The sequence below is a fragment of the Lepidochelys kempii genome, chromosome 11 (assembly GCF_965140285.1).
Source record: "Lepidochelys kempii isolate rLepKem1 chromosome 11, rLepKem1.hap1, whole genome shotgun sequence".
Classification (NCBI taxonomy): Eukaryota; Metazoa; Chordata; order Testudines; family Cheloniidae; genus Lepidochelys; species Lepidochelys kempii.
Window position 1 is genome coordinate 8,272,603 of NC_136390.1, and position 24,542 is coordinate 8,297,144.

At 42.9% G+C, this 24,542-nt stretch overlaps 1 protein-coding gene across 2 annotated transcripts in view; it reads left to right on the forward strand.

Annotated features, from left to right (window-relative positions):
• EPB41L5 (erythrocyte membrane protein band 4.1 like 5) overlaps positions 1–24,542 on the forward strand; it is a 54,901-nt gene that overhangs the window by 2,168 nt on the left and 28,191 nt on the right. For both annotated transcript variants that reach the window (XM_073305044.1, XM_073305045.1), the window contains exons 2-5: positions 989–1,173; positions 10,593–10,697; positions 19,808–19,850; positions 21,030–21,108. In XM_073305044.1, coding sequence (XP_073161145.1) covers positions 994–1,173; positions 10,593–10,697; positions 19,808–19,850; positions 21,030–21,108 — 407 coding nt within the window. In that variant the 5' untranslated portion in view covers positions 989–993. The remainder of the gene's footprint in view (positions 1–988; positions 1,174–10,592; positions 10,698–19,807; positions 19,851–21,029; positions 21,109–24,542) is intronic.

Here is a 24,542-nt window from a genome sequence, read left to right on the forward strand (position 1 = left end):
GTCATAGCACAGTTTAAACCACGGGCTCAGGGGTGACTGACCTTCCCAAAACAGTCTTAGGCCTTGTGTGCATTACAAATGCTATGGAACCTGGCCACAGAGGAGGCATCACATGAACTGGTTACAAACATGTTTTCACTTTGTAGTGTAGGCTGGTTATTACCTTTTGTGTGATTAAGGTCCAGATCATACTACAAACTGGATCAGCTTTCAGATTCCCTGGTTGCAAACAACTGAATCCCTGCATAGAGCATAATTGAAGTCAGCAGGGCTGTGCTAAGGTACAGGCTTCCACCTGTGCAGATCAGCTTACAGGATGGAGGCCCAAGCTTGGAACTAACTTAGGGGACTTTTCTGTTGTGACTCAAGTCCCTGATGGGATTGTATTTGTAGTTTAGATAGGAACTTACAGCCTGGGTAGGTTTGCCAGCTCAGGCACTCATCCACCTAAATCAGCGTTTCTGTGACTGAAAGGGAATAAATGTGTACAAATTGTCTGATTTGTTTATAAATTGGATTTTGTGCACAATCCAAAGAGTATTAAGAACTGTTTGTAACTTGTTCCATATGAAAAGGGGAGCATTTCAATCAGGAAAGTAGCCTGGGAGAAAGCATAACTAACTATTTTAGGGACATAGAGAAATTTGACTGCCATGGGTATAAGCTCACTGTTAACGGTGTGAGATCTGAATAAGGAGTCACTGGATTTTCCTAAAATACTTTACTTTAAGCACCCAAGTTGTCTTAACATGGTGCTGGGAACCAATCCCCAAATAAAAGCCTTAGTGAAACACTGAATGGGATTCAGGATTTTCTAAGGAGCTGAAAGGAGTTAAGCACCCAGATCCCTAAACACTTCAATTGAATTTGAGTCCCTAATTCCATTAGACCCCCTGGAAAATCACAGGCTTCATTAAGTGCTGTCTTAGATTCTTTTGCTTTCTTGAAATGTTAATATCTGTCCTTTCTTTGTCTTGGGGCTCCATAGCAAAGATGTTACGTTTCTTTCGACGAACTCTGGGGCGTCGGTCTATGCGCAAGCATGTGGAGAAGGAGCGGCTAAGAGAGGCCCAAAGAGCTGCAACCCACATCCCTGCGGCGGGAGATGCAAAATCCATCATCACTTGTCGAGTATCGTTGCTGGATGGAACTGATGTCAGTGTGGACTTACCGGTATGAAAGAGAGACAGCTGCTTTTTAAACACTATTGACTTGCATCAGTCAGGTTCAGTTCTTTATTTTCTGTGAACTGGATAAAGCTATATATGCCTGTTTGTCATAGCAACCAACCCAGATCTATTAGCATCTGATTATAAATAGGTGCTGAAAGGATAATGCAGTGGTTAGTCAGTGCTGTCAGTTAACATGTTCATTGTGCTGTAAATATTGAATGTTTTTCACTGCGCTAGTGAGTTGTGGCATACTGAGGTAGGTCTAACTTAGATGGAGAGATGCTTAGCAGCATTTGGGGGTGGTTCATATTTCCTTTTCAGTCCTGTGCATGCACATTGAAGGAGAAGTTAAGCCCCTTGGTGTAACTCAGTTAATGGGAGTGATGTACAGGGAAATAAAAATTGTTTCTGAAGTTCTGTTACCTTTTCATTCAGCAGCTTTCTACCTGATATCTATGTAGACAGATTACTGTTGGCATGTACCAGATTATTGAAAGTTAACATCCTTAAATCTGAATGCTGACTTCTCTGATAAACCTGCGTAAAGAACCTTAAATAATATTTTTGATTGTGTGTGATGTGTCTGTTTAAAAATACAGGGCAGCCTAAAGAGCTGAAGATCATTTGTGAGTGTTTGTTTGCTTTGCATGATGACATATTGGCCAACAGGACTGACAATGGTGACTGCTGCCACTCAGCTCTATTTAGTTTGTAGCTATGTCAGTGATGTCTTGTTTGAGTTTGAACAGCCCAGTGTTGAGAAGCTGTGGCTCACTGCGGCTCTCTTAACGTATGACTAGATCATGAAAGATGTTGACTTTGGTGTGAATTGCTCAGTACCAATGAGATTGTCGGAGCCACTGCTCAGAATGGTTGCTCTGCAAGTCCTGTCTTAAAGCAAATGGACTTTCTCTCATAATTAACTGTTCAAGAATGTGTTAAAATTAGGGCTGTCGATTAATCGCAGTTAACTCACATGGTTAACTCAAAAAATTAATCGCAATTAAAAGATGAATCATGATTAATCGTGGTTTTAATTGCACTGTTAAACAATAAAATACCAGTTGAAATGTATTAAGTATTTTTGGATGTTTTTCTATACTCTCAAATACATTGATTTCAGTTACAACACATAATACAAAGTGTACAGTGCTTACTTTATATTATTATTTTGATTACAAATATTTGCACTGTAAAATGATAAACAAAAGAAATAGTATTTTTCAATTCTCCTCATAAAAGTACCGTAGTACAATCTCTCTATCATGAATGTTTAGCATATCTGGCACGTAAATACCTTGCAATGCTGGCTACAAAAGTGCCATGCGAACACCTGTTCTCACTTTCAGGTGACATTTTAAATAAGAAGCGGGCAGCATTATCTCCCATAAATGTAAACAAACTTGTTTCTCTTAGCGATTGGCTGAAGAAGAAGTAGGACTGAGTGGACTTCTAGGCTCTAAAGTTTTACCTTGTTTTGTTTTTGAAAGCAGTTATGTACCAAAAAAAAATCCACATTTGTAAGTTGCACTTTCACAATAAAGAGATTGCACTATGGTACTTGTATGAGGTGAATTAAAAAATACTATTTTTGGGGTTTTTTTTCACAGTGTAAATATTTATAATAAAAAATAAATATAAAGTGAGAACTGTACACTTGGTATTCTGTGTTGTAATTGAAATTAAATATTTGTGGATGTTTTCTACATTTTCAAATATATTCAAGAAATGGTATTCTATTATTGTTTAACAGCATGATTAATCGCAATTAATTTTTTTTAATTGCTCGACGGCCCTAGTTAAAATAGCATTGGGCATTCTAGGGATTGCTTGACTCTCGAGTAGTACTGTGGTGGCAGTGAGGTACAGTGACTAGAAAATAATCCCTTCTCCAATACTTGAAACAGAGTTCCTGAATTTTTTAAAAAATATTAGAAACATTGCATTTATAGAGATGTTGTCTAAACTGACTAACAAATAAGGCCTTTAGAGTGAGTAGTAAAATAATACGCCCCTGTAAATTTTGTTGAAACAATATAAGTAGCATGTCCAGGGCTGTTTTGTATGTAAAATGCTTGACCTGGAACCAGAAATGCCCACAAACACTTTATAATCACAGCTGCAATAGTAAGTACTAAAGTAAAGTGACTATACACAACTAGAACAATAATTTTTCTGCAGCTGGTGCTGGCTCTACAGGCAAATTCCTGGTGTCTGTAATAACATTTTTGATTCTATGAGGAACATACATTGATCTTTGAGAGGTGTCATGACTTATCATCCAGGTGACTAAATGTAAAGATGAAGGCATAAGTTACCTTTTTTCTTTCTAGAAGAAATCTATCATTCCTCTTTCTTGCTCCCTTGGAGACTTTTGCAGGCTAATCATTATTATCCAGGAGAGTTACTTCCTTGCCTTCTGTGAAATGACTTGGTCAGCCATCCAGTACTTGTGCTCCAGGAGTCAATGTCACCATCACACATGCTAGGCCTCATTTGTGGCTGTCTGGGAGAACAGTAACTGCAAATGAGCATGCTGTACTTGTGCAGCTACTTGTAGTATTTATAGTGTGGTGGTGCTGGTTAGCACAAGTGCTTGCTTTCCACAGCAGCACTGCTCATTGGCTTCTTCAGAGACTTTCCATTAATTTAAGATGACTTACTGGTCACACACTCTGCCTTTGTGTGTTGGGGAAGAAGGAAAAAGTAGGGGAAATGCAGGGTGAAACAAAGAACTTGAACACAGGTTAGAACACTAGTTAGGGAATATATGGGTTGGGCAAGAGGATAGCTTCAAACAAACAATCCACTTTGAAACTAGCAAGAAATTTCCCTGCCAACTCCTTTTCTTATTGATTGCTACTGTTTCCTCCTCTTTCTCACACACATCCGATGAAGTGAGCTGTAGCTCACGAAAGCTTGTGCTCAAATAAATTGGTTAGTTTCTAAGGTGCCACAAGTACGCCTTTTCTTTTTACACAATCTGCTGTGATTTACGATAATCTTTCCATTCAAGGGCCTGTTTTGATTCTTGTCTTTGGAGTGTATGGAACCCAAATGTTTCTGGAGTGCTCTGAGAGAGAACAGCTTCCTACAACAGACACTTAACTCATGGGGTAATTGGACTGGTAATGGGCTTTTGTCATCAAGTGTCAGCACAGAAGTCACTAAGCATTCTGTCCCCTCTCTGCATCCTCACATGTTGCTGTCGTTGCTGATGTCCTGCAACAGCTAAAATGAGAGGGAAGGCAGCTAGAGTGTTGAAGGTGGAAGTCTTGTGCTAGTTGTAAATATTTTTTGAAGTCTTATGCCATGGCACTGCAGGAGGCAAGAAGAGTTTCCTTGACTACAACATTATGTTGTTCCTAGTGTGTGTGTGTGTGAGAAACTTTTCTTTAAGGAAAGAAAATCATGAACAACTGGTGCCACGCCTGACCAAAATAGTGAGTGCCTCTTTCAGAGAAGGAATCTCCCCTTCCTCCTTCAAACGCTTATTAGTCCAACCAGCACTGAAGAAACCCATCCTGAATACTTCAGTCATAGGCAGCTACAGCCCAGTGTCAAACCTGCCATTCCTCAGGAAGCTCACAGAGAAGCTAACAAAAGGTCAACCATAATGAGCTCATCTGACATTCTGGATCCTGCACAATATGCTTCAGGCCAGGACATGGAACCAATAGCACTTTAGTGCACTGTTGGATGATCCCTTCCAGTCAATGGGTGGAGGACAGACATCCATTTTCATCCTGCTGGACCTCTTTACAACATTTGTCACTGTTGACCGTAAAATGGTGCTCTCTCGCTTGAGAGGTGTGGCAGGGGTTCATGTGCTAAAGTGTTTGAGTCCTTTTCTGGAAGGATGGTTAATTTTGGAGGGGTGGGGATTATTTCCCACTATGAGGACACTTCATGTGTGTCTGACACAGAAGGTCATAAATATCCCCTAGTAGAAGGGTTTGGGGATCTAGTACATGATATTCCCTGATTGTTTCCTCCTAAATAGTGGTGTCTCACTCTTAAGCAGGAAGCTGACAGTTGATTTAGGTCCAGGGCTTGTCTACACTTGTAAACTTACCCAAAATAGCTATTCCAAAATAATTATTCTGGAATAATTATGTTGGCATAAGCCCCTGTGTGGATTAACCTAAACCAGTAAAAGGCGCTCTTGTTCTGGAACAAGTGTGTCCACACAAGGCATTATTCAAAAATAGCTATTTTGGTACATTTCAAATATAGACAAGCCCTTCGCTGCCCTGTACTATTCAAAGACTTATTTTATTTAAACAACCCAGCCCTCTTGCTGTTAGAGGGTTTTTTCCCTCTATTACCTCCTGCCTAGTTTAATAACCTATATTAATCAAGCGTTGGGATTTCAAGAAATTACATATGCATGAGGAGGTTAATTTGTCTTCCTGAAGGGAGAACCAGTCTCAAATTTAGGTCTGTTTGTGGGTGAAGTAGTTAATGCTTTATTGGAAATCATTAAGCAACTTGGAAGCACTTAACTGCTTGTCCTTTGAGGTAACCCCAGCTCTGCCAAAATACACAAGGTAAGAGTGAGATCAAAATACCAGTCTAAAAAAAACTGAGTGTTTCTACAACTGAGTTGTTACTTTATAGTCTCTTGAATGGAAATGCAATAGAAATGTATCTTTGCTATTCCTTTGGAACGTGCTGGGAATGGCAGTTTTATTGAACACAAGTAAGTTTATGTGAACCCATAAAAAGTAACTTATTGTAGAGTTCATCCCTTGGCTTCCATTAATTAAACATAGACAGTAGGAGACCTGTTTAACAAACCTTTGGGAATGTATGTGTAGCTCCCAGCAGTGGAGTTTTCAACTAAAACTTTAAAATTTGTTTAACTTACACCAAATGGGTATTTTACATTTATTGTTTGATATAAATTGTGTCCATAAAACTGTGCGTGAGGGATGCTGGATTGACAGGGCCAGTAGTTAAGTCAGAAGCACAGTACAGGCAGGAATACAGGCTTTCCCACCAATACCTTAAATCCCATCCTTGAGGGACTGCCTCCCGCGGAATTCAGTCTCTGTCCATTTGGTCCTTTGTCCCTCTGCTTAGACTGCCAAGGTAGGTACCACTTGTGATGTGGACATCCATCCACTGGGAAATAAACATCCATGAATTTCAGGTGTCACTGAGTGGCTTTTAGACTATAACAGCTTTTACAACCTGAGCCAGGGTCAAACTGATGTCATAGATCAGGGGTGGGCAAACTTTTTGGCCTGAGGGCCACATCGGGGTTCTGAAACTGGGGATGCACAGCCTTCCCTACCCAGCCCTCCATACAAACAGCCTGGCCCCTGCCCCCTGACTGCCCCCCTCAGAACCCTCGACCCATCCAACGCCCCCTGCTCTTTGTCCCCTGACCGCCCCCTCCCAGGACCCCCTGCCCCTAACTGCCCCCCCTCAGGAACAGGTACAGAGAAGGGCTACTAGGATGATCCGAGGAATGGAAAACTTGTCTTATGAAAGGAGACTCAGGGAGCTTGGCTTGTTTAGCCTAACTAAAAGAAGGTTGAGGGGAGATATGATTGCTCTCTATAAATATATCAGAGGGATAAATACCAGAGAGGGAGAGGAATTATTTAAACTCAGTACCAATGTGGACACAAGAACAAATGGATATAAACTGGCCACTAGGAAATTTAGATTAGAAATTAGACGAAGGTTTCTAACCATCAGAGGAGTGAAGTTTTGGAATAGCCTTCCGAGGGAAGTAGTGGGGGCAAAAGATCTATCTTGCTTTAAGATTAAACTCGATAAGTTTATGGAGGAGATGGTATGATGGGATAACATGGTTTTGGTAATTAAATATTCATGGTAAATAGGCCCAATGGCCTGTGATGGGTTTTTAGATGGGGTAAGATCCAAGTTACCCGGGAAAGAATTTTCTGTAGTATCTGGCTGATGAATCTTGCCCATATGCTCAGGGTTTAGCTGATCGCCATATTTGGGGTCGGGAAGGAATTTTCCTCCAGGGCAGATTGGAAGGCCCTGGAGGTTTTTCGCCTTCCTCTGTAGCATGGGGCATGGGTCACTTGCTGGAGGATTCTCTGCTCCTTGAGGTCTTCAAACTACAATTTGAGGACTTCAATAGCACAGATATAGGTGTGAGGTCTTTTTTAGGAGTGGTGGGTGAAGTTCTGTGGCCTGCATTGTGCAGGAGGTCAGACTAGATGATCATAATGGTCCCTTCTGACCTAAATATCTATGAATCTATGAATCTAGGACCCCACCCCCATCCAACCCCCCCGTACCCTGACTGCCCTGACCCCTATCCACTCCCACGCCTATCCAACCCCCGTGTCCCCTGACTGCATCCCCCAAACCTCTGCCCCCCGGGACTGACTGCCCCCTGCTCCCTTACCATGCTGCTCAGAGCAGCAGGCTGGGCAGCCGCGCCGCCTGGCTGGAGCCAGCCACGTTGCCGTGCTACCCGGCAGGAGCTCGCACTGCTGCCCAGAGTGCTGGTGGCATGGTGAGCTGAGGCTGAGGTGGAGGGGGAACAGCAGGGGAGGGGCCAGGGGCTAACCTCCCCGGCCGGGAACTCAAGCACTGGGCAGGATGTGGTCCATGGGCCATAGTTTGCCCACTTCTGTCCTAGATGGAGGTAAGGGGCTCTCATTTACCTGTTCTTTCAGCTATTAGCATTATAAAGCTTGAAACGTAGCTTGAATAGCTGTTTATAATATATAGATATTTTAATAAAAGTAAAATCTAAAATGCAGTTGTTGTGGAGCCTTTTCCTTGGCTTTAGGCCAGGCATCAGGTTCTTGGTGTGAGCTGATGACTTTTGTAACTTCACCTTTCCCAAACCTGAATTTATTTCACTTTGATCAGCCTGTCTTTCCTATTGTTTATGCTGCAGGAAACATCCACTTGTTAAGATAAAATATTAATAGCTCAATGTGTTGTTTTGGAAGAAAGAGGACCTTGGCTCAAATGTCTTAAAAGTGGAAGAAATTATTATTTTAAATAGATGAGCTCCTGTTGGTTCAAGAGTTGTAACAAAGTTGTTTGGAGAGTTTTTAATACATTTTTTTTTTTTTTAATAATAATGACTCTATTAACTGAAACTAACAGAAGAGGCTGATGGTCTGTCCCCAGTGCCTCCTCTTATACTTGATTATTGCTGTGCATATATGTGAGGTCACTTGCTGTTCCAAGTCCTCCTGGTACTTAGTAATAAGGGAGCGACAGAAGAGTATGACAGCCTGAAATCAGTGTCTAGGCCACAGGTTCCACAAACTGAGGGGTGCACCATGCCCTTGGGGGGCCTGAGCAACATTTGGGGGGGGCGGTGGGGAGGGAGCACCACCCAGCCCTGCTTCGCTCCCAGCTCTACTGTGGCCCCAGCTCCTGGGCCCATGCCCGGCCCCGCCCCCAGCCTCAGCTTCTGGCCATGGCTCCTTTCCCAACCCTGCCCCCAGATGCGGCTCCAGTCTTGGGCCCTCTCTGTGTCCCCCCCCGCTCCTGGCCCCAGGGGAAGGCGTGATCCTGAAAAGTTTGGGGACCACTGGTCTAGGCTTTTGTCATATTTGATTTAGAGCTTTCAGTATAAAATGTAGGTTTGAATCATATTGAAAGAGAGGTTTAACCCAGGACCACGGTTACAGTTTTAATTAAATGCAAAGTATTTAAAGATCAGAGTACAATAGGGTGGTAAAAAGTTTGCTTGCTCTTTTAGTATGGGATTTAGTGGTTGAAGCAGAGATGGAGGAACTTCTGAGAATAAGAATTATAGTTAGCTCTCAATATTACTTTATAAACAAAGCAAATTTTGTAGAAATCATTAGACTGTATTCAATGGCTTTTGTATCTGTGTTCAACTCATTTGACTACTTCTTCAAACAAACCTAGCCAAAAATTCTGTGATAGACTATTTCACCTGGTAGTGAGCTTCTAGTGAGTTGGCATACAGTATGGGACAAAAGTTTGGGTTTTACTCAACTCATAACTGTGTAAACCTGTTAAGGTTGCTGAGTGCCAACAGTGTATTAAGAATCACATCAGTTGTTTACAAAACCCAACCACTTACAAGCAAGGAAATAAATAGTTAAGGACATTAAACATGTACACTGCCTGACTAATAAACATAAATAAATTTATTTCTACTTGATAAAAATAATATATCTTTCATCACAACATAACAATCTTAACTCTGACCCATGGGTTTTCTTAGTGGATTTTTATTATCTTGATGTTGTATCTAAATATTTTCTCTTACAGGAGACTAAGTGAGAAATACTTGTTAAAATCAAGCAGTAGATAATAAAAGTTTTGATAAAGTGCTTCCTTGAGAATAGTGTTGTTAAAGGAATTTAATAGGAAAAGTGTGTAGCATTTTTATGTATATGTAAATTTGACTTGTTTGAAGCTGATCAGCTGCCACAATGCACAGAATTTTTAATGTTTGATTTTCAAATGTTTTATGTTCATACTTTGTATTTATCACAGAAACATGGTATTTATTTGGGATCAGAGATAAGGTTGCTATTCTATGATTATATATATATATATTCTGACATTTTAAGTGTATGGGTTTTATCAGTGATGTGTTATGTAAATACTTTTCAGTAGTGTCCCTTAGCGATCTTAGCTGTTTCTTTAAATAAAGACTGGCTTTTAGTATTTTTGCTGTTGGTTTTTGTGTATGCAGGTAAACGAAGATAATAGGTTTTTTAAAAAATAAATAGGATGGAGTGGCTCACCAGATTAATAAATTAAAGGAGTGAATGGTACACATTTCTGTGGACAAGCAATATATCTCTCTACTATGTATGTAAGGGTTGTGAAATCACTTGTTGGTGAGAGTGCACTGTGTTCGAGAAATGTTGCTTGATTCGCTTTGCTTTAGTCATTTGAAAGGATTTGATGACTGAGCTGTCCTAGAGTATAGTCTTTGTATGATTTTGGTTCTCCCCCCCCCCCCCCCCATCTGCTTCAAAGCTGAAGAATTATAAGAATTATGTCTGGATTTCAAATAGTGGCTATTTCTATACCTGTCCTTGAAAACTGCCTGATGCATTAGGCCGTGCCAGACGACAACCGTGTTTCCAATTTCATGGCATAAAGTGCCCTCATTGGGCATGCAGGGGGACACAGAGTCGTAGGGTTCCTTGCTGAATACTTCCAAATTATTGGCATTTTGGCACTAACTACTTATAAAGACAGGTTTAAAATCTACATTTGATAAATTACAGATCATTAAATATTTTCATGTACTTGGTGCACCGTAAATGCCAGCAACTCTACAGTTGTAGGTGAGGCTGTTGCCAATTTTGTGTTTAGAAACATTTTTATGGCATACTCAATTTGTGTTTTCGTAGCCTTGAAAAGGTAAATGCAGTAACAAATACACCTGTTATATGCTAATTTATTTTGCAATTTCAGAAAAAAGCCAAGGGCCAACATCTGTTTGAACAGATCATGTATCATCTGGACCTCGTTGAAAATGACTACTTTGGACTGAGGTTCATGGATTCTGCACAAGTGGCAGTGAGTAACAGAGGCTTGTTTTTTCTAGCAACAGTCATTAAGTTTAAAACTTAATGTAACAGACCAACAGACTACCAAAAAGCAAATGTTTGTAGTTTAAATTATCTTGGATGCAAAAACTGCAGAGCATACCAAAGATTAATCAACCCCATGTTGGCCACCACAGTCCCTTACATATTCTTGTCCTTCACTTTTCTGTCCCATTCCTCTCTCTCCTTTCTGGTTTTAAAGTCAGGACAGTTGTTGCAGAAGGACTTTGATACCACAGCACTTTTGTCCAGTAATGTTCATTAACTAACGATTGCAGAGCGGAACTAGCTGGGATTGGGTTTGCCCAGTCTTTCGTTCTATAGGCAGTGATGCAGGGAGAGGCCTTTTCTGCCCGTTGCACGAGCTAGGTAGGGAATAGAGCTGGATCTCAGTAATGTAACATTTTAACCTGACCCAGGACTGACTCTTCTTGTAACAGGAGGGAAATGGTGCCCTTCTAAGATAAGGGGCTCTGTATTTAGATTTTCAAATTGCTCAGGTGTCCATCACATGTGTGACAAAGTTCCTCCTCTGCCTCGGTGGGTCCTGCGCTTATTGGCAGATTTGCTTGCCTCAGAGATTCACGGCAGCCCTCAGTTTGGCCACTCTTGCTAGTGGCTCAAACCTGCCGTCCACTCAGCTAACCTCATCACTGGCCAGCATGGGGGAAATGGAGAACAATCCCTGCAGTCTCTGTGTCCCACCTGGTGGGTCGGGGACAGGGCAGATCCCTTTCCAATTTAGACCTTCCCTTCTCGTGTTTCTCACAGACCAGGTCAACTCCTCCTGTGTCCAATCAGGAGTTGGGGGATGGGGGGGAACCTGGGCCCACCCTCTACACCGGGTTCCAGCCCAGGGCCTTGTGGATAGCAGCTGTCCACAATGTTCCCTGTATCAGCTGCGTGACAGCTACAATTCCCTGGGCTACTTCCCCATTGCCTTCCCCCCAGCACCTTCTTTATCATCACTGCAGGATCTTCCTCCTGAAGCCTGATCACGCTTGAATACTTCACTCCTCCAGCAGCACGCCTTCTCACTCCCTGCTCCTGACGTGCCCCCCTACTAACTGATGGGAGGTCCTTTTTCAACCAGGTGTCCTGATTAGCCTGCCTGCCATAATTGAATCTAGAAAGTTCTAAATTGACTCCAGGTGTCTTGATTAGCTTGCCTGTCTTAATTGGTTCTGGCAGGTTCCTGATTGCTCTAGGGCAGCCCCTGCTCTGGTCACTGAGGGAACAGAAAACTGTTCATTCAGTGGCCAATATATTTGCCTTCTACCAGACTCCTGTATCCCACTGGTCTGGGTCTGTCACACATGTCTCTTTGGTACAGATGACCAGGTTGTCCATGCATTTCAAAATCACTTCAGATTTATTTCAAGAGTAACACACCAAAGTCAGCAGGGTAGGAATGGCAGCTACTGGTGATATAAGTAGCTGAACTGCTCTAGTTCAGTCTGCAAGATAAAGGTACTGACACTAGTCCACTGACTTCTGAAATATTTGTCAAAAGTTGAAATTTTTAGGGTCAGACATGAACTATTTACCTTAAAATAGCATGTTAGTTGGCTTGCTGCTAAAACATGAAGTTCTCCTTGTTTCCTCCCCTGGTAGACAAGGCAACCAAACAGGCTGGCTGGCCTCTCTAGAATCTGGATGAGCTGTTCCCAAATCCCTGCATACCTTGGTGGTATCCTACATAAAGCAGTCTCCATGGATCTCTCTTCACACTTAACTTGTATTGCAGAGAGGGGTTTCCTTTAGGAAAATAATCTGACCTTGAACATTTGATATTTAAGGCAAATTTCACTGCTGACATGAGTAGGCACAGTTCCACTCCAGTTCTCTGAGTGGCACCCATTTACACCAGCAGTGAGTATGGCACTTGCTCTCTTGGATTACAGAGGACAGCTGGCATTGTGGGAGAAAAGTCGGGGGTGTCTCCTTCCACCCTGGAGACTCCAGCAGAGATGGTTGGAGCAGCATCTATCTATCTGCCTGCCTGCTGCTGACCTGTCAGCAAAAACACTAGTTTGGAAGATTGCTGGAGGGCTAGTGATGGGAATTAATTTTCAGCACCTGAGGTCACCTTGGAAAAGTAGTTAAAGAAGAGGGTAGGTACGTACATGGACTACCAACGAGAGACATAGGCCCTCTGGCAATTTTACTAGATAAAATACACTCCAGAAAAATACTGAGATCCCCTTCACTATTTGTGCACTTTAAAGAAAATGTTCTCTTACTTCCCTTTTCTTATCTGCACCTGTTGCTGCTATTTATCCATATGCCATGGAGCATTTAGATGGTTACTATCCTGATATGACAGACTATTGAAACTGCTTTAAGAATTTACAAGCTGTGTACATGACGTTGTATGCTGTATTACTACACCTGCAAAACAAATCTAGCCTCTTGAGATTGTTGCACTTCAATTTGCTCATAAACTGCTCCATCACACTTCTATGTTCTTTTCACCAAAACAGCGTCCTTTGTGCATGAGGGCATAGAGACAGTCTAACTGATTTCCGTGCTGTCATGTTCCCTATGAAGAGTTTCCATGTGCCAGTAGCTTTTATTAGAGCTCACAGTTTATTCAACTCCACTTGTTAAGCCATGCTGTCTGACTGTTTTTCCTACTTACCACCCCAATGTCTGATAACAGTGACTCCTCCTCAGGTGATGGGGTTGTGAGGAAGAATCTTTCCTACCCCAAAAATGGCTCATGGGTTAGTTTCCCTGGATGAGTTAGGTTCCCTGGGCGGGTATTTCCAGTCCAGGTGATTCCTGGTGAGTATTCATCTAGACTGTGTAACATGCTATCTGCAGGCAATTCAGCTTGGTTTGTTTCCTTTTTATAACTGTCATGAGCATTTACATTCACTGTTTAACGTGTTTCATTGAGACCCTCATTTATTGTAAGGCTTTTAAATACTGTAGTAAGCTTCTTATTTTGAAAAGACTAATGCCAAATGGCGAGAAGCAAACAGTTTAATCTTTCTAAAGAACTGTCTGCCTATTATGATGGCAGCTTTTCATTCAAAATGGAGCAAGTAAATTAGTGATAACACTATCCCCATTCTAGAGGTGGGGAACTGAAGTACAGAGAGATCAAGTGACTTGCCCAAGGTCCTGTAGGAAGTCTGTGGCAGAGTCAGGAATTGAATTCAGGCCTTCTGAGTCACAGTCTAGTGCGGCATTTCTCAAATGCAGCCATCAGGGGCTTTTTATGCGGCCACAGCCTCTGGGGTGGGGGGAGCAGCAGGGGCCCCTAACCACTCTTGCTAAGATTTTGCAATCTGAGATCCAACCACTGACCTATTTTCTTCTAATAAAATTTTGCAATCCCATGTGAAGTGAAAGAATATCTTATCTTGCTCACCTGGCCTCTGTATTCATTTTTAGTCTGGTGGTTAGGAATATTTTTTTGGGCTATAAAGACAGAAGCTGTCAAAAAGGAGCATTTGTGCCAGTTTCTAGAGCATACAGGGATTGAGCCAAAGCTCATTGTGGTCAGTAGGAAGGCTACTGTTGAATTCAAGTAGCTTTAGATCAATTCAGCGTCAAACGGTATAACCCACCCTAGAGGTGTGGAAAATAAAGATGACATGAGACTTATTAGGCTAATTAGCTTATCCTTCAATAATGTAGAAAACATAGTCTGTAACAAGAAGGAAGTACTGAACTTTAAACTGTGGCAAACTTATAACCTCACTTTAATGTACAGAGAGCATTATGGAGTCAAATGCTACATAAGTTAATTCATTGTAGAATATACTGTTTTTGTTATACTCAAGCAAATACTTCAGCTATGGTAGTTCTTAATACTGAACATGACTTGCATAGCATTGTCTAAATTACAGAGCTATTCCACATAGCAAGAGAAAAGCTATTACTTTTTGTCAAACAAGAATTATTCTTACCACTTTGTTTAAAAAGCTGCTATTCCTATTTATTTACAAAAAGAAAAGGAGGACTTGTGGCACCTTAGAGACGAACAAATTTATTTGAGCATAAGCTTTCATGAGCTACGGATGAAGTGAGCTGTAGCTCACGAAAGCTTATGCTCAAATAAATTTGTTAGTCTCTAAGGTGCCACAAGTCCTTCTTTTCTTTTTTGCGGATACAGACTAACATGGCTGCTACTCTGAAACCTATTTATTTAGTCTCCCTTTCTGAAGTGATCAACTCCAAATTGTTTTAAGAATAACTTTTAGCTCTTTTTGTTTGTTCAGTATGCAGTTTTCATTGTTCATTAGTGATTCATTCTTCGTTGTGACTGTTAGATTTGGATAAAGGTACTAGAGCGTGTAGAATAAACTCTCATCAAAATGTAAACTTTTTTGGCAGCCCCATTTGTATTCCATCTGAATCACTTGAAATAAATGTAGCCTTCTCTCTTTTAAAAAGTCTCTCCAAGGCTTCCAATGGTAAAAGCTGTTCTGTTTCCCCTTCCCCTTCCCCATGGTCCCCTCCCCCGTTACCCATTCAAGCTGAACTCCTGGAGGCATTGGTGTTAGGAGCTGAGTCAAGTAAAGTGCTATCAGTGCCTGTCTCCAGCCTTTTAACTGCCTACCACTGGAATGTGGAGGAGATGAAAGAAAACAGACTGGAGATTAAACAGATGTGCACACAGTCCTGCGGTCTGAAAATGGCCTTCCTCCCCTCCCATCCCCATCTTACCTTCTGTGAAGTATCTGAATCACCAGGCCCCTGTGGGAGCAGTGTGACCCATAGTTCTACCAGAGGAGCACTGCTGATTTATGACACTCAACTGTATTGGCAGCAAGGAGACATCTGAGATCAGCTGATCGAGATGCCTCTTTAAGCATCACATTCCAGCCAAAACATGGTGTGCATGGTACCTTGTTCCAGCCGTTCAGCCAGTGTAGTTCTCTTCTAGGATAATGCAACATCTGTTACCTGCCCATGTCACACATTTTGGACAGATCATGCCCCTCTGATATGGGTCTGTGTGGTCCATCGTGTGTTGGGCCCAGCTCTGTCATTGGCCCATGGTACAACCTCTGCAGTACCAGGTGTACGGCTGCACGATTCCTTCTGGGCACACTGCATGTGTGCCTGTGCCCAGGCTTCTTTCTTACCTGTGGATGTGCAAGTTTTTCTCCTATGTGGTCTAATGTGCTAACATAAAATAAGTCATGATTTTTCCCTCTGAGAATTAACTGGTATCTAGCTTATCATAGAATATCAGGGTTGGAAGGGACCTCAGGAGGTCATCTAGTCCAACCCCCTGCTCAAAGCAGGACTAATCCCCAACTAAATCATCCCAGCCAGAGCTTTGTCAAGCCTGACCTTAAAAACCTCAAAGAAAGGAGATTTCACCACCTCCCTAGGTAACGTATTCCAGTGCTTCACCATCCTCCTAGTGAAAAAGTTTTTCCTAATATCCAACCTAAACCTCCCCCACTGCAACTTGAGACCATTACTCCTTGTTCTGTCATCTGCTACCACTGAGAACAGTCTAGATCCACCCTCTTTGGAACCCCCTTTCAGGTAGTTGAAAGCAGCTATCAAATCCCCCCTCATTCTTCTCTTCTGCAGGCTAAACAATCCCAGTTCCCTTAGCCTCTCCTCATAAGTCATGTGTTCCAGTCCCCTAATCATTTTTGTTGCCCTCCGCTGGACGTTTTCTAATTATTTCGCATCCTTCTTGTAGTGTGGAGCCCAAAACTGGACACAGTATTCCAGATGAGGCTTCACCAATGTCGAATAGAGGGTAACAATCACATCCCTCGATCTGCTGGCAGTTCCCCTACTTATACATCCCAAAATGCCATTGGCCTTCTTGGCAACAAGGGCACGCTATTGACTCATATCCAGCTTCTCGTCCACTGTAACCCCTAAGTCCTTTTCTGCAGAACTGCTGCTGAGCCATTCGGTCCCTAGTCTGTAGCGGTGCATGGGGTTCTTCCGTCCTAAGTGCAGGACTCTGCACTTGTTCTTGTTGAACCTCATCAGATTTCTTTTGGCCCAATCCTCTAATTTGTCTAGGGCCTTCTGTATCCTATCCCTACCTTCCAGCGTATTTACGCTCCTCCCAGTTTAGTGTCATCTGCAAACTTGCTGAGGGTGCAGTCCATGCCATCCTCCAGATCATTAATGAAGATATTGAACAAAACCGTCCCCAGGACCGACCCTTGGGGTACTCCACTTGATACCAGCTGCCAACTTGACGTGGAGCCATTGATCACTACCCGTTGAGCCCGACGATCTAGCCAGCTTTTTGTCCACCTTATAGTCCATTCATCCAGCTCATACTTCTTTTACTTGCTGGCAAGAATACTGTGGGAGACCATGTCAAAAGCTTTCCTCAAGTCAAGGAACAACACGTCCACCGCTTTCCCCTCATCCACAGAGCCAGTTATCTCGTCATAGAAGGCAGTTAGGTTAGTCAGGCATGACTTGCCCTTGGTAAATCCATGCTCACTGTTCCTGATCACTTTCCTCTCCTGTAAGTGCTTCAGAATTGATTCCTTGAGGACCTGCTCCATGATTTTTCCAGGGACTGAGGTGAGGCTGACTGGCCTGTAGTTCCCAGGATTCTCCTTCTTTCCTTTTTTAAAGATGGGCACTACATTAGCCTTTTTCCAGTCATCCGGGACCTCCCCCAATCGCCATGAGTTTTCAAAGATAAATGGCCAATGGCTCTGCAATCACATCCGCCAACTCCTTTAGCACTCTCGGATACAGCGCATCCGGCCCCATGGACTTGTGCTCGTCCAGCTTTTCTAAATAGTCCCGAACCACTTCTTTCTTCACAGAGGGCTGGTCACCTCCTCCCCATGCTGTGCTGTCCAGTGCAGTAGTCTGGGAGCTGACCTTGTTCGTGAAGACGGAGCCAAAAAAAGCATTGAGTACGTTAGCTTTTTCCGCATCCTCTGTCACTAGGTTGCCTCCCTCATTCAGTAAGGGGCCCACGCTTTCCTTGACTTTCTTCTTGTTGCTAACGTACCTGAAGAAACCCTTCTTGTTACTCTTAACATCTCTTGCTAGCTGCAACTCCAAGTGTGATTTGGCCTTCCTGATTTCACTCCTGCATTCCCAAGCAATATTTTTATACTCCTCCTTGGTCATTTGTCCAATCTTCCACTTCTTGTAAGCCTCTTTTTTGTGTTTAAGATCAGCAAGGATTTCACTGTTAAGCCAAGCTGATCGCCTGCCATATTTACTATTCTTTCTACACATCGGGATAGTTTGTTCCTGTAACCTCAATAAGGATTCTTTAAAATACAGCCAGCTCTCCTGGCCTCCTTTCCCCCTCATGTTATTCTCCCAGGGGATCCTGCCCATCAGTTTCCTGAGGGAGTCAAAGTCTGCTTTTCTGAAGTCCAGGGTCTGTATTCTGTTGTTCTCCTTTCTTCCCTGTGTCAGGATCCTGAACTTGACCATCTCATGGTCACTGCCTCCCAGGTTCCCGTCCACTTTAGCTTCCCCTACTAATTCTTCCCAGTTTGTGAGCAGCAGTCAAGAAGAGCTCTGCCCCTTGTTGGTTCCTCCAGCACTTGCACCAGGAACTTGTCCCCTACACTTTCCAAAAACTTCCTGGATTGTCTGTGCACTGCTGTATTGCTCTCCCAGCAGATATCAGGGTGATTGAAGTCTCCCATGAGAACCAGCGCCTGCAATCTAGTAACTTCCTTTAGTTGCCAAAAGAAAGCCTCATCCCCCTGGTCCAGTGATCAATAGCAGACTCCCACCACGACATCACCCTTGTTGCTCACACTTCTAAACTCAATCCAGAGACTCTCAGATTTTTCTGCAGTTTCATACCAGAGCTCTGAGCAGTCATACTGCTCTCTTACATGCAATGCAACTCCCCCACCTTTTCTGCCCTGCCTGTCCTTCCTGAACAGTTTATATCCATCCATGCCAGTACTCCAGTCATGTGAGGTATCCCACCCAGTCTCTGTTGTTCCAATCACATCATAATTCCTTGACTGTGCCAGGACTTCCAGTTCTCCCTGTTTGTTTCCCAGGCTTCTTGCATTTGTGTATAGGCACTTAAGATAACTCGCTGATCGTCCCTCTTTCTCAGTATGAGGCAGGAGCCCTCCCCTCTCGCGCTCTCCTGCTCGTGCTTCCTCCCGGTATCCCACTTCCCCACTTACTTCAAGGCTTTGGTCTCCTTCCCCCGGTGAACCTAGTTTACAGCCCTTCTCACTAGGTTAGCCAGCCTGCTCACGAAGGTACTCTTCATTAGCTTCATTATCTTATAACCAAGATAATTGAAATGATGTGGTATTTTCTACTCCCATTTTTTTTGCACCACTAAAACTTTACGATCTCATTTTCAGCATTTTAAAAAGTTAGTTATAAGTATTTTTCAGTAAAATCAGGATTTCCTCTTAAGGTAAAGGCCCCATGTACATTCATTAATAAATAACACCAAGGCTTCGTCTAACCACGTATTCCTAGAGGAAATGTTTGTGAGGGAGAAAAATAATTCCTTCATTATTTTTCCCTTCCCAAAAGTGTAGAATACAAACTGAGGCAGGTATCAGACATTGAAATCCTCATTTAATGCGATGTGAATTTATCTCACACTGTCTGTGCTCCTGCAGGAACTGATTTGTTCTCCTGGAAGCATGTGGTATCATTAACATGGATTGTTTGTGTATCAGTACTCCAGACAGATAAATGTTCTGTTGAGCACTGACTTCTACATGTTGTATTGCTGCATGGATGCTGTCTGCTGTAATCACTTGAAACTAATTCTGTGTCTTGATCATTTTCACTTGAAATAAACTCTATTCTAATGCACTATGATGTGGTGCTTCTGTGTTCACATATCCCCTTAAGGAGTCTGCTCTGTGACACACTTTTTATATGGGTTAACCCATGTTATTTAGAATAAAATGCTTTGATAAGCAGACTGGGGCGTTAGCCATAAAGGATTCAGATTAGGCTTTGTTTTAGTGGGACTGCTCGCCATTTTAAGACGGTCCTTCCTAATGTATGGCTAACCTTTGTGACTTGGTTTACATCTGTGTTTCTTTTTGTAAAGATTTCTCCTTACCTTATGATAAAACAATTTCAACTCAAGGATTCTGTGTCTTTCAGCATTGGTTGGACAACACAAAGAGCATTAAAAAACAAGTTAAAAGTAAGTGTCCTTTTAAATTTCTTTTTTCATCCAATCAAGTAGCAATATAGATTGTGGGGACATGTAGTCTTGTGTATTTGCAACACTAGAAGTCATCCTGCCAGGAATAGGCAGTGTCCTGAAAGGAGCGATGTGGTGACAAAATCTTGATACGTGCCTAGTGGTGACTTAACACTCCATGGTTCCTGTTACTTAATTCAATATATTTTCCTTAATGCTGGAGGATCATTAAATATGAAATGATTTATTTAGCATCATAGCTTTACAGTTTCTTCAGCAGATGTAGAGCCTTGTCCTCACTAAATGAAAAACTGTCTCAGAGCCCCCTCTGCTTGGTGGTTGTAGAATGCCCTAATCCGTGTGTGGTCTGCCTATCAAATCACCACAGATGGCATAAAGTTTGGTAGCAGCTTATTGGATAGATTCAGTGATAATCTATCACTGGATAATTTTGGATATGTTAGTATGTCAATCTTGGCTGACTATGTTCAGCAGCTTCTTCACTGCAACTGTACAGTCTTTAGGGTCTTGCGATGCTACTTTAATAAAATGTAAATCTTGGAAGGGATGTCAGAGAAAAGGATCCTAGTTTCAACGCACAAATCCATCTAGAGCTCTGCAGTTTCAAAGAACCGTTAATCCATTCTTTGTCTGGATTAACTCTCTGCCTTCAAGAAAGATGATGCTCCCAAAGAGGGACTGTTCACCCCCACCAAATTGGGTCTAAAACTCTGTGGAATATGGTGGCATAACCTGTCAACAGCAGGTACTCCCCAGAGCTCTGCAAGTGTTTTACATAAGACAGCAGAGTTTCTAAGAATTTGGCTGAGTGCAGAGCCAAAATCCATGACTTTCTAAATGATGATGAATAGAGTGCTTAAATATTGGGATTAACCTAGATTTGTCTGTTCTTGGCAAGACCAATCAACTTAATGGTTTAAGACGGCTGGGTTGACTTGTAATATGTAAAACAAACTATTTTGTGTGTCTGTTAGTGTGTGATTTAAAAAAAGGAAAATCTCATGTCACAAGGGAATTCTTTTCTCAGACACCTTATGCTGGGTCAAAACCATTGATAGGCAGACTTCTGGTATATGTGCTTCTGTTCTATAACAAATTCGGACCTTTCCCAGGTAATATCCTGTTGTTATCAATTTCTTCAATTCATTTACTTTGCAGTTGGCCCTCCATACTGTCTGCATCTTCGTGTAAAATTTTACTCCTCTGAGCCTAACAATCTCCGTGAAGAGTTAACAAGGTAACTTGAGTGTGATCTACACAATTGTATAAAGAACAGGAGTACTTGTGGCACCTTAGAGACTAACCAATTTATTTGAGCATAAGCTTTCGTGAGCTACAGCTTATGTTTATGTTCTGGGATATATTAGCAGGAGAAAGGGAACTGTGGAGGGAGAAGTGAATAGGGCCATGCTGAAGGGTCAGGTGGGGAATGGAAGACTGCAACCCTGGAGTATTGGCCCCCCTGCCGGATAGAGCCCCCTCCACTTCCCTGTCCAGGCTTTGTTCAGTAGAGGAAGCAGATTGGGCTGTGTGCCCTGGGGCCACTCTGAACAGCCGAATCAGAAGGAGGCTCTGTGTGGCTGAGGGCTCAGTACTTCTGAGATGCATCCTTCAACTCCCTGCTTGCAGAGTCCCCACTGGCCTCCCCAGTGGAGAATGGTAACTGCTGATTGGTGGCTGCTGCAGCAGTGGGGGAGTGAGACGGGAGGGGACACTGGTCCTCACAGCTGGAACCGCCCACACAGTGCTCCATTCACTTCTCCTGCCTGACAGAGCCCTCTCTGACCTGACCCATCAGCACGGCCCATCAGGTCTTGACGTCCCCCTGATAATCCAAGGGAGCACTCTCCTTAGTTTGGGAACCTCTAAACTAGATGACCCCTTGGGATTCCTTCGAAGCCTGCAGCTCTATGAATAGAGCTGTTTGGCTGCTGTTGGGATTTTTTGGATTCTGTGTCCATTGTCTTTTTTCCCCAATATTCATTGAATACATTATTTGACACGTGGGGGGGGTTGCCTTATTTAATAAGCTCTGCTAATAGGGTGGCCATAGGTTCTGAGCCAGTGGGATAGTGGGCAGCTTACGTTTTGTCCCACTCCTGACTTCAGTCTCTTATCAGTTGTGGTTAATTTAAAGCCATGTGATATCTAGCTATGTTTTTGGACAGAAAAACATTAAAATGCATTTGTAACTGTGAATTTCTCTCTGGTATAAGTGAACTCAGTTAGGCCCCATCATTTGCAGGATCCATGCAAAGCATAAGCAAATTGAAGAAGATTATTTCACCATCGTACTGAGATGTGAGTCCACAGTAGTACGCATGCAGGATTTAAGTCATGGCTAAACCTGGGTTTCAATCAGAAAAGAGCTTGTTGGAATCCCTGGGTAGTCCTGCTTTTCATCTGGTACTAACCTACGTATATATCTAGACACCACAAGATTGCTTTGTGTATATATGCTTTGTGACTTAACACCCCAGGGTTCCTGTTACTTAATTCAATATATTTTCCTTAATGCTGGAGGATCATTAAATATGAAATGATATATTTAGCATCATAGCCTTACAGTTATATATACACCAGAAGGGTCATTGATGTTCCCAGCTGAGTTCAGAAAAAGGGCAAAACTTACCAGGTTTGGACAACAGAGATTATTTGTAGAAGGCAATTCTGCTTCTGCAGAGTGGATCAGTGCTATTAGTGGAGAAACTGTCTTGGCAAGAGTGGTCAATTCTTTCTTGTGTTCTCCTATTCCCATTAATTGTAAACATTGCAGATCCTCTGTTACTCATAAGCAAGGCGAAGGTGCATTGTTAGCTCAAGTAAGTGTCAGTGTGGATATCAGTTTAAATGCATGTTTGCCTCTTGCACGTGAGATTAGAGCTTTTTTTTTTTTTGTAATAGCAGCATCTGGGGCAGCTCATGCACCTTGTGCTGCTTTGCACTCCTATACCAGGGCATAAAGGACAGGGTGGCCACAAGGCTCCTGCAGTTCCCCCTTACTTCCCATGGCAGCAACACCGAACCTGAAAACTGTCCTACCTGCTAGTTCTCAGCTCAGGCTAAATGTCTACAAATCTTTGAAAAAAATCTTCATAATTACTTCTGATCTTCTGTATCTGCCACCATGAGCTGTCTCCATCTGTCTGAACTGAACTTGGCCAACCAGAGCCTTCTGAATAGGGATCCTTAGCATAGTGAACTCAAAACCTGTGGGCTTTAAGCTCCGCGATGAACTAATTACCATCCTGCGATGAACTAATTACCCAGAAAGATAAGCACAGCTGGTGACTCTTCTTTTTGGAAGAATTTCATATACTGAGCAGATGCTCGGTCTGCTTCTCGTTCTTCATCAGAATATGTAAGTCATAAGATGGGAAGCTAACGTTCCATTAAGGTCTCATCAGACTAAGAGGAGACAAGTTCTAAGAATTCTGCTGGCAGACAAACCAGTTTCATGTGCTGCCCCATCTAGCATACGAGCAATGCCTGAGATTGGTGCAGAGAAGACAGCACCAAGGAATGACCCAGCACCAACACCTCTGGTCTCAGTCTTGTACACAGAAGTGCCACTCCAAATACTGAGGCAGAGACTCCAGACAGAGCTCAGTGTTTTCCAAGAAGGACAGATGCCATAAAGCCTCTGGAGATAAATCCACCGTGCCCTACATGACATCTAGGGTTGAGGAGAAGGAGCACCATATGATTTGGCCAATTCCTCCAGCAGTGACCCGATTCCGGTGATGCATCCATCAGCATCAACAGACTGAGGAGGATGAGCTGGGAGGAGAAGCAAGATCATTGTCGGTACCAAGACGCTGACTTGCACCAGTACAGACTCCAGTATTGAAAGCACCATACTCTTCAGTGCTGTCCCTGGAGGAGGTCGGCTCTTCACCATCACTGGGGCACACATACCCTCCATCTTCCAGTAGAGAGACTTCTTCTCTGAGGTCAGTGGTTAACACTTCAGATAGTTCTGCCAGCTTACCCTACAGGGCTCAGCTTCCACCAGCTCGTCAGGAATAGCTCTGGATTGGCCATTATCCAACAAGCGAGCCGTACTTCTATGGCATTCCACCATTGCCCTATTGGGGTACCAGGCCTGCCATCTCAGGCATTGAGAAGCTCATCTCCACTCCTCTTGAAAAAGAGGAAGAGGGCATTCCTCATCAGCATCCTTGGCCAGAGTACCAGAAAGAGCCGTATCCAGGGACACCGCAGTACCAACGCCGTGTACTGTCATCAAAGGACTAGTCAAACTTGTCACCTCATGAAGCTGTATTTTCAGCAGCAGGACCAGCACCAGATGACTAAAAAAGTATTCCGGAAGTTCCTTTTGATGATTGTACAAACTTTGGAGATCAAGACTTCGAAGTTCAAGACTTCAGTCATAGCGGAGAAAATCCACAAGATACCTTGTGCAGCAGTTCATCCAGTATTGCCTTCCCTATAAATGAGGCACTGCTTGGCCCTGCCAAAGTCACTGTGGCAGATACTGGCCACAATAATGCCCATTCTGAAATGAGTCACGAAGAGATATTGAGTACCTCCTATGGGGTTTGAGTGCTCCTAGGCTCTCCTCACCCACTCTCCTTAGTTGCGGTACAAGAAAAGATGAAGTCCAGTAAGAGGTACCCCAGAGGATACCAAAAGGCTCAGCTTATTTGG